Source organism: Oryzias melastigma, linkage group LG1 (assembly GCF_002922805.2).
Source record: "Oryzias melastigma strain HK-1 linkage group LG1, ASM292280v2, whole genome shotgun sequence".
NCBI lineage: Eukaryota > Metazoa > Chordata > Actinopteri > Beloniformes > Adrianichthyidae > Oryzias > Oryzias melastigma.
Genome location: NC_050512.1, coordinates 15,958,245 through 15,969,437, shown reverse-complemented (window position 1 = coordinate 15,969,437; position 11,193 = coordinate 15,958,245). Strand labels below are relative to the sequence as shown.

The 11,193-nt window shown below is 35.0% G+C and overlaps 1 protein-coding gene across 3 annotated transcripts in view; it reads right to left on the bottom strand.

Annotated features, from left to right (window-relative positions):
• Positions 1–1,808: 1,808 nt before the first annotated feature.
• The window catches only part of rnf150a (ring finger protein 150a), a 10,788-nt gene continuing 1,403 nt past the window's right edge, over positions 1,809–11,193 (bottom strand). Inside the window, exons 2-8 of one of the 3 annotated variants that reach the window (XM_036212297.1) lie at positions 8,042–8,292; positions 7,094–7,165; positions 6,174–6,256; positions 5,945–6,041; positions 5,620–5,830; positions 4,238–4,417; positions 1,809–4,121 (exon numbers count right to left, since the gene is read on the bottom strand). In XM_036212297.1, the coding sequence (XP_036068190.1) occupies positions 4,260–4,417; positions 5,620–5,830; positions 5,945–6,041; positions 6,174–6,256; positions 7,094–7,165; positions 8,042–8,292 (872 nt within the window). In that variant the 3' untranslated portion in view covers positions 1,809–4,121; positions 4,238–4,259. Of the gene's footprint in view, positions 4,418–5,619; positions 5,831–5,944; positions 6,042–6,173; positions 6,257–7,093; positions 7,166–8,041; positions 8,293–11,193 lie in introns of all 3 variants that reach the window. The other 2 variants (XM_024259968.2, XM_024259969.2) reach the window with 2 other exon arrangements.

The window sequence follows — 11,193 nt, the reverse complement described above, 5'->3', positions numbered from 1 at the left end:
AGTCTGGGCAGAATATGCTCTCATCCTCCAAAAGATTTTTCTGATCTATTCAAACTCTTTAGGTGTAGGTGGGTAAATATGAAATGTTACTTTAAGGACAGTGCAAGTATCTCATTATACTTTATGTAGCCCATATGGGGAAATAAAGTCTTCCATTCATTCAAATGATCATTTCCTAAAGATTTTTGTTAACACAAAGTGAGGATTTTAATGGCTTGACTTGAGGGGGAAATGCCCCACAGGTCATACCTTAGTTTCTTTATGTGTTGAACCTTATTAGTAAGTTGTTAATCTTCTCAAGTATTTACTTGCAAAACAATTGTAATAATTTATTTAAAAAATAATTTAAGAGACATTTTAAAGTATTTCATGGTTAAAAAAAAATCTTGGCAAAGTCCTTTTTTGTCTTTACTATTTTAAAATTAAGATCTTTTAATCAAATATGAATTTTGATGTTTTAAAATGACAGAAAATACATTTTACACTTGATTCAGTTGCACTTAATCAAGATCAAGATCTTTTACTAACCTTAACTTATCAAATCATCTTTGCAAGGATGAGTTGAAGAAAATGAAGAAAGAAAGTAAACTTGCGAAGAAGAAAAAAAGTAGGAAATTGTCTAAAATTTTCATTAAGTTTTTCAAATTGAGATAATTGCCTGTTTGTCATTTTGTTTCTATGAACAAGAAAACTTCAGTGAAGTTTAACAGCAAAGCATTCGTGTAGGGCGCACCCTGGTGGGTGGGAAGAGATCTAAGTTCACTTATAGAACATCTTTATTGAAAAAAATAAAAATAGAGCGGGGTTGGAGCTGTTTTTAAACAATTCTCAAAGCTGATTAATATAAAAATAACTTAATAAAGAAATAAGACATCTATAGACACAATTATAATGTAAATCCCCTGATCAGAGTCTGCAGGTAGATGCAGGCATCATACAGGCCCAATATAACACATCCACCCTCTCATGCATCTGGTGGGGGGGGGGGTCACTTGGCCACCTTCAGTTCTACTGACATCAAAGGATGACGAATGTTGGCACACGAACGGAAATATATTTATTTGCAGAAAATTCTGTTTGTCTTCTATTCTGATATAATCATATGATATTTAAAAAAAGAAATGTTAATACTTGGGTAAGAACATAAAAGGGATAGAACAATAAAAAGGGCTGACGCAAATAAAAAAAAAAGATGAAAATTTACTGCTGCAAGCATCTTCTAAATATATGCCTTATATTATTTGAAACACAGTTTTGCTTGTTGAGCCTATCTTTTTTTTTTTTTTTTCAAATGAATCCTCTTCTTTTCTTGCCAACATTTGGCTCTGGCTTGACCTTGATAATACTAAACCTCCCACTGGATTTAAAATAATGTTTTTTGTAAAATTGCATCCTATAAATAAACTAATTAAATCTAATTGACCAAAGATAAAATAATAATAGCATCACCAGTAAAAACTGATGCTAGAAATGATCAACTTTGACCTCAAGATGCTCAGGAGACACATAGGTGGAGTTGTATTACTACACTAACAAAAACATATTTTATTTTTGACAATTTTATCCTGGAATTTTTGTTTGTTTTTAGCACATCACTTAACCTTAAAACTAGACAATTTGTATTTTGTATAAACAAAAAAAAAGTTATTAAAACATGTTTTTTTCTTATTAAAATAAAATTGCCAATAGTTACTTTTTTAGTGTTTAATATTACTTTCCTAAATTTGCAGCATCTCTCATATGGATTGTGATGTAATCCTCATCTGTAACATTTACTCAATCAAACATGACAATGCTTGCAACAAAGCAAAGGTTGAAAAAAATGGATTCAATTTTATTGTCACACATGGGCAGTCAAACACATGCATCATGAGTAAACAAAGGGAAACTAGAGACATTTGATCATATATGAAGACATCAACGCGTCATTTCCAACTGGTTATATATTTGACTGGCATCGTGAGCTCCAGATAAAATATACACAATCATAACTGCTGTGTTCAGCCCTGCGGCTCTCATTTGTGAAGCTTCCTTGAAATTACAAAATAAAACTTGACGTTCTTCTCCAAAGATTTGTAAAAAGTGAGCCAGAAGAAACTAAAGAATTTGAACCGAGCAGTGCTTTTTCAGAGTTTAAACCTCTTAAAATTCCATGTAGACTCTTACCATATATGTTAAGAACCTGTTGGAAATTTTCCAAATAACTGGAAAATGTACAATAATTTTAGCCAAAACAATCAGGAAAAATTCTCAAAATGTGCCGACATGGATCCTTTTAACTAAGATGACACTGTATACAGTTGCAACTTGATGTGCGTTTTTTATGCCAATCTAAATGACAACAATGGAAAAAAAAAATGTCTGCCTAAACCACAACAAAATAAGTTTTCATGTTTTTACTGAACACATTCTAATAAAATGTCTTTGAAACCATCTGAACAAAATAGAGATGGATGGGAAGGGTCACTTTGGGGATCATGCTATCCAGTTATTAACATGAGCCTTTTGCAACATTTGTAGGTTTAAATGTTCAGTATATGCAAGTTAACATTCAAACATCAGGGTCCATATTGAGCTGGTAACAATCACATTCATTATTATCGTACAGTCTGGATATTTAACACAACATAGGCTACACAATGCTAAACATGAATATTTACAAGTCAAGCAAGTGTACAAAAATAGACCACAATGGAATCTTTCACAATGCAGACAAATGTGCATACGATGCTGAACTGATATCCCATTTGTGCATGTGCTGGTAACATCCCAATGTTTTAGTAAATGTTTGGTTTTGATGCACAAATGTCTAACTTTATAGATAAAAATGACCAAAAATGAGTGTGCTGTTATCAGGCTGTTACAGCTTTAAACCACACACACACGACTCACACAGTTTCTGCGCAAAACGCGGAGGACAGAGTGTCTGTTTTAAAACAACTCGCCTCCTGACACAATGGCATTTGTGCAAATCCACAATGCAACATGACGGCACAATTTAACAGAAACAAAGGCAAAACAGTCAGGATGGACGAGACTCATGAATGATTAGAAATGTCCTGTCAAAAGTTATCAAGAAAAATAACATCCTTGTGAGTTTCCCCGTTTAGTTTATGTAGATGCAACAGTTAAAATGGATTTTTGACCAAACAACTTAAGAAAATGAAAACAAATATATATATTTTCTATTTTATGGTTTCATTTTAAACAAAAAAAACCCAAAATAAATTAACTTTCAAGGTAAATAAAATAATTTTGATAAAAACCTGTTTGTTTTTTTCAGAGCAGTAAGGACGCACTTGAAAGCTTCAAGTGGAGACATCTTCAAACTGTACAAGTTGTGCTTTTGGGATCAAAAGGTGGTATGGCATAGATTTATGTCTACCTTTTTAAAAATCCTTTCTGTTCATGTGCTTTTATATCTTTTTTTTTAAAGTTCTATAGCATGAAAACATGTGGTGAATTTGTGCTCATCTTAAGTGTTGCAGACTGGTCAGGTTCAAAATAAAAAAACCCTTAGTAGAATAAACCTCAATAACCAGATTTGCCTAACGCAGCATTTCCCTTTCCTGCTGTGCTGTAAAATCTAGCAGCCGTTTGAGTGGAGCAATGGATGACATCAGTTCAAAATGCTTTTGACAAAGCTACGATTGTCAAATGTGAAGACGGGAACCTTTCTGTAACAGGTGAAAGGTTAAAATCCAACATACACAAACAGTAACATAAAAAAAACCATTTAGAAATTCCGATTCTTTTGTGCGTACACATTCTTTACTGTCTTGTGAAATCTAAATTTCAAGTTTTATGAAAAAATAAACCATCATATACCCCAATTTGAAGATGCTGAATGTGTGCTGTTGGTTCACCGACATACTTTCGGCTGATGTTTGTCTACAAAACTTCTATAATCTGCTGGCAGTGATCATGTACCAAGACACAATTTCATGCTAACTGAAGTTGCAGACATGCATTAGGGTCGGCCCGCTGCTCCTGTGCAGCCGGATTAAGTTCAGGATCCTAATCCGACTGCTGCCTTCTGTGATGAGCTCGGTCTGTTTGTGCTCTTCAGACAGCAGGCTGAAGGATGTGAAGAGACCGACTGCTGAAGGAGAGAATCACATCTACAGACAGAAAGGAGTCTCTTTCAGTCTGTGTGGACGTGGGGTCTGAGGGGACACACTTCACATTAGCTTCAAGCACGGCCCCGTCTCTGATGGACTCCCAGTCCTGCTCTCACCGAGTTCCTCCATCCCTTTCATTCAGTACTGATTGGCTCGGGATTTGGCCTCGTCACATTCCTGCTCCGCAGACAGCTCCACCTCAGACCTCTCCATGCTCGTGAGGACTGAAGTGTCTGAATCACTGCTGAGCGGAGGCTGGTGTTCACCTGAGGGATGGGAGGTGCAATTAGTCACTCCTGGAAAAAAAAAATCAGTAAATCAATATTTTCAGCAGCCAAACTCTACAAGGAGTGCCTCACTGTGAAGCATGTAAGTTGTGTATAGCTCAAATACTAAAATCAACAGATTGCATTAAAATTCATCTTCAAAGAATACATATAGGAGTGTCATTTACTGACAAATTAGCACATTTTTTAAATCACGTTAATCTCATTTTTAACCTATAGCAGGGGTGTCATTTTGATTCAGGGGCCTCACTCAACCCTTTCTGATCTCAAGTGGGTCGGACCGGTAACATATTTAACATAAAATAACCTCTGGTCAACTTGTTATCTATAGCATTGTTTTTGTTTTTAGCTTAATCACTTCTTAATTATTATTGAAATTGTTATTTTTATTATATTTTGACTATGACATTTTGGTATTTTTGGTGTCACACCTGATCATTATTATAGCGACTTAACAGTGGTGAGGCTGACAAAAGATGTACAGTTTATTTCTTGTTATACCAGGATTTCTTTTCCTTTGCTTCCCCTAGTGGCGGATTTGCACATTGCAGCCACTTCTTTAACAATAACTCGCCACAGGATTGGGATAGAAACTTGATTTTTTTTTGTTCAACATCTTCATATTTTTTTCTCTTCATGACTGTTCTGGATTAAACCATCTGGCGGACCGGATACAGTCCACGGGTCCTTTCTTTGACACCCCTGATTTACAACTATTGTCATCCTCTCAAATATAAAAAGCAAAGGTCAAACTGTTTACTTGGATGAACGTTTTATTTTAACTCAGCTGAACATACGTGTACACGTATGTTTTCATGTGTTAAATTTGAGCACTCTGATCTGATGTTTTGTTCTTGTGTTTTGTTTTTTTCTTAATTGGTCGAGATTGAAAAAAATACCCCTTGTTGGTCTAAAAGTAAAGGTTGGAAGTCTGTTATATTAGGAAATCCTCATAACGCCAGTTTTCTTAGCACTAATTTGATGTTTTGATGATCCAGAATTTTTTGAGTCTGAACATGTTTAAAAATTACAACTACTGAGAATGAAAGCTCTAAAAATGACTTAAAATTTTGAAATTCCAAGAATGAAAAGACAATATGCTAAATGTGATGCAGTGGGAAATTAATTTCAATCTGACTGATTTATGTGCAGGCATTTTGAGAAACTCCTTAAAAAATAGTAAAATAGTGGATTGAACTGTGCATACATACTGCTGGCAATGATGTGGCTTTGGTCCGGCGCTGGAACCATCTCTGCGTAATGATGCATCATCTGTGGGTCCGCTGCTCTTCCAGCAGGTTCCAGCACCACTGAGCTCTCATTGACCGTAATTTCACTTGCAGCACTGATAGGATTGGTGAACGGACCCCGGATAGACACCTCGTAGTCAGGAGGAATCTCATCTATGTAGTCCGCGTCGAACTGCGAAGATCCAAACACATCAAAGTCTTTTTAGCACTGTTAAAGTATTTATAAAACTGAATATAATAGTACAACTAAGCATTACTGGGATGAAACAAAAATAAATGGGATTACAGGAATTCCCAGGGCTTTTAGGATGTTCATTTTGCACATGGGACACGTGCGGTGGTCCTGCAGCCATGGATCAACGCAGTGTTTGTGGAAAACATGCCTAAATAGGAAAAATAGGATATATGTTAAACAAATGTGACTTTTAGAATTTGGACAGTGACTTCTCTAAAAACTTGGTGCCATTTTACTATATTGATGTCATTGCATGAAATATTTTACATACAAACCTCACCTGCATGGTAATATCCTCACAACGTCATTAGGTTTATAACACTCGATGCAGACAGCACAGTTGTCAAAGTCAGGTTCCATTTCCTTACATGAAAAAATACCAAAAGAAACAAGATAAGAACTTAAAAAAATAAAAAAAAAACTACTAAAAAACTATTCATATGTGAGGTTTTTGTTAATTTAATCAACTATGATTGAAAACTTTACTCATTTTCAAAGTAGACATTCTAGATTGGCATCAAGTTACATTTTACTAGAACGTAAAATATTAAAATAAGAATTTCTAAGGCTTCTTGCTATATGCTGACCTTTGACCCTGGAAGGGATTAATCGACTGTTGTAAATAGATGGATATTTGTGCGTCCACTGATTTCTACAAATGCAGACATTTAAAGTGTAGCTATAGCAGGCAAAACTGTGCTAAAAACTGTAGAAAAATATGCAACAAAAATTCAAAATTATTTCCGTGTTTTTACTCATAAACTAAAATAAAGAGGACAAATTTACAGAATGACTAACAGTTTTATTTATTTATTTTTTCATTTCTAGAAAATGAAGTTGTTAATAATTGAGTTCAACGGTGATGTGATTGGGGTGAGAAAAAAAATGCACAAAATCAAAATTTCTCCTCTAAAATTACAGACTTTTTGTATTCTAAAATTAATTTTTAAATGTTATTTCTAAAAAAAATGATACAGCACAGAAAAAAGAATTAAAGCTTATCAAACAGTAATTAATATCAACATTTACAATTCTAGCTTCATATGTACGACTAGCAGAAAGACAGGCAAACAAACAGAAAAATAAAAAAATAAATTCAAGGATGCAGCTAAACTAACACAAAAAAGCTCTTTACTTTCCCATAAAAGTATTGCTTTTGTATTATATAAAGATATTCCAAGTTTTAGGAGCCCGTCTTACCTTATCTCCTTTCTTTAGAGTGCGTACTTGAAGCTTACTCATGGCCTTTTTAGCAGCATCTCCCATTCGCCTCTGCAGACAAAGAATAAACGTATTTTCCAGGGTTGGGATGTGTGCACAAGCAATACACTTGAGATGACTATTAAGGAGTATTTTATATATATTTTTTGTGAAAACATCTGAGGCATCCCTCAGAGTACAGACCTCTTAGTCCTACAACCTTAATAGAATGGAATTCAATTTCAGACGGATAAATGACTGCTTATTTTATTTATTGAAAATGAGGAAAACACTAAAAACACCCACGCCATGTGCCAGTGGCAGGATATAATAGAAGTGTTAAAATGATGAAAGCCACACAACACAAGCGTGCTGTTTCATTACTGATTTTAGGAGTTAATCTTCTTTTGACTGAAATTTCTTTGTGTTAGAACCCTCTTATGTTCTGTTAACTTTCAATCAACGATCATTTCTAAATGGGTGTCATCTCCTAGAGGCCTGTCGAAGGATAAGCAGAGTGGGACAACTGTTCTCTGTGGAGTGAGATCAATGCAGATGGACACCGGGAAGGAGCTTTTGGCACTGAAAATGCCACTATTTTTTTCTCCTCCAACATTTGTCAGTCAATACCTTTGTTGCGATACAATTCAATAGAGATTACAAATTAGACTTTCCGATTTACAGGATGTGCACAGAGACAGTAAAGATGATTGCTGTTAAAATCCTAAACCAAAAAAAGTGAAATGTGTTGGATCACAGCATAAAACTGCTCATATTAGTAATGTATGTCAATTGTTTTTGGATCATATTTCTAATTTTCCATGCATACATGCAACTAATAGAGGCATAAATCTGGATTTCCACATTTGGCACATGGAAACATGCATGGACCCAGAATGAGATGACAATTTTGGATCTTTCAGCAAAAACTCGTGCACTCAGTCGTACCTGGTTGCGATCTCGTGCATTAGCGTAGCGAAACCTCTGGATGTAGTAGAAGACGAGCCAGGCGAGGGAGATGATCATGAGGACGATGAAGGAGATGGAGACAAACACGACAGAGGTTCTGCTCACGTACTTCTGCAGGTTACGCGTTCCTACAGTGATGTGCAGGGTGACCACAAGGCCCCGCTCTAACAAGCCCACGAGCTCACGACCTTTGGGCTCAGGGATCATGACGGCCACAACATCACCTGTGTCTGTGAAAACACAGGGAACACAGGAAGCAGAACGTGAGGCATGCTGGGAATCAGAACGACAAACGATTGTGGACGAATAAGTTAATGTGATACAAGATTTTCTGTTATCTGTTTAAATCGGAGTGACAAGGCAGCCATTCATCCTTCTTTAAAAAAATAAAAAAAAGATAAATCCTTGAATCAAAAGATAAATCCAATCCCTTTTTCTAAACATCTTCTAGATTGTAATTAACAATTATTTCATACAAAATCACGAGTCTTATGGAATCTTTCCAACTTTAACAATATTTTATTGTGAAATTCCAGTAAATGTTTCAAAAACGTAAAAAAAACAACTAAAAGTTTACTGGGAATGCTTTTACTAATTTAAAATGTAATATATATATATATATAGTTGGAGTAAGATATTATGAAACTATCCCATGTTCCAACCTGTTTATGGATATGCGACAGCAAAATCAACACAGATGCTTAAGACAAATTATTTTAAGTAACAATTTACTTTTATGATTGGGTTTTAGAAGTCAACAAAGATGTTTTAGCCGATAAAATTAATTAAAAATAAATTATGTATTTAATTGGAATAATAGAAGCATACTCGTAAAATACATTTTAATTGGCTGTAGTGTTAAAGAAAACCGGTTAAATACAAAAAGGAAATGTTGTATTTTTAGGTTTATTATAAAAATCCAACTACAGCTTCTGATTGGACGGCATGCAGAGGTCTCTTGGTGATTTATTTATTTTGTTTGTTCAAACTCCAGGTTACAGAAGGCTTTTAACGTAAAAATCCAACTATGAATTTCTTTGACTTTCTTTTCCCGTGGGCTCATATGTGCAGCTCTTCAGACCCCTGACCTCTTGACTGTGTATGACTCTCTTAAGCACAGCCATATGGTGAGGGGTAGAAATCACCATCAGAGATTAACCGCCATAATCTCAAGACACAAATTTCAAGCACACCAGATTTCACAATTAATTCATGGAAAACCTTTCTGTTATATAATTGAAATTTTAACTCTAATGTAGACAAATATAGAGGAAGAATTTTCTCTGCAGATCCTCTTCACACTCTTATTCTGACCATTCAGGCTGAACTGTGGTTGCAAGAAGACCAGCATGCTGTGAGACGTATTTATTCTTTACCTATTGGCTTTTAGATTTATTTTTCATTTTTTCCATCATTTTTTCAATATATTTGTTTTTGATTAAGTTATTGAACTTTGAAGACACAAAGTGGTAATGTGTTTTTTATAACAATAGCATTTATTATCTAAATTGACTAAAACTAGGCTTTTTTTCGCCCAATTTGGCAACACTGCAGACAGCTAGAGACAGTGCTTGCATGAACTCTGTAAGTAAATTCAAGAACTTTGACTGGATCCTGAAAACTATTGTTTTTGTAGATCTAATTGATCTGAAAGTGGCTGTTATCATTTAATTGTGTGAATGATTGAATACATACATAGAAACACATAGAAGCAGTGAACAAGTATGCACCCCACATAAAAAAGGCAAAATTTGTCAATACTTGAACACTTTAGTGCAGTTTTTTACTGATATTGGCTTCACACCAATTCCAGGTTTCTGCTCTGCAGAGTGAAGAGCGCTCTTTCTCTCTCCACAATTTGAATTCAAATGAACTTTCAAAGAACAGAAAATGGGGTACAGAAGATGATTCAAATCGGGGTTAAAGGGACATATTTATGCAATAGCATCACAGACTTTGCCCAAAAGGCAAACACTGTAAAAAAATGATAACAGGTCGTGCAAAAGACTTCAGTGTGTTGCCAAATATTGGGGCCCCTTGAGGATAAATCCTTCTTTCAGTCAGAGTTTGTTTGCAAATATGTTTGAAAAAAGACCTCTAATGTTGTAATTTAGATGCTAAGGTAGATTTTGGAAAATGTGTCGTAAAAAATGTATTTCAGACTTTTGACTGTTTTAAAAATGCCTGCAACAAATATCATTAAAAGAATGAAAACAACCATCAGGGCCCAGAGAAGATTTTCTTCTCCATTAGTGTTACACTTCCTCTGTGAGATTTTTTTTCCTTTTTTTTCTGAAAACTGCTGTTTCCACCTCGAGATTGTTGACTTAACTTGCGGACACTGACAGCTTTGCAGTCGTGTTATAAACTGTTGATACTATCTGTACTCGCAAATCACAAACGCATTTGGTAAAAATGGGAAAAAAATCTGTTCCAGGATCTTGAATTTGTTATGAGGTTTTCGGATGACACTGTTATTGTTGGATGTGTGACGGTTGAAGATGACGTCGTCCAGATTAATGCCAGCAAGAAAAAGGAGCTTGAAAAAGGGAAATACAAGCATTTTCACACATCTACGCTCCCGTAAGCTATTAGACTCTACAACACCTCACAGACACTGGACACTTGCAGTGCAGTTTATAATCTTTTATTTTTCATCATTATCTTGTTTCTTGAGATATTCCCCATTGTGGGATCAACTGAAGTTCAATCTAACTGAAACACTCGATGAATGCAGTCAAAAGCGCATAAAGACTGCTCATTGAGCCTGAATCATAATTGCTATAAATGTCGCAGATAATTTTTCTCAGGCTTTGTGTGACTCACACAAAGAAGACCAAAATCTATTGTAGAGTATGTTGGCTTCTTTATAATACAATTATAACTTCTGCTTGTAATAATTATAAGTGTTTTCATTTCACAATAAATTTTATAACTTTTTTCCTCTCTGAAAATCTGGTCATTCTTGCTCTTCAGCTGATATATTATGCTGTACTTCATTTTTGGTTGACGATATGATTCATATTTGATACTGGTTCGTTTTGTATATTCGATTCATTGACCTAAAATCGATCCAGCACTTCTTAAGCCAAAAATTCTACCAGTGTGACTCAGATAAATACCTGGTACTG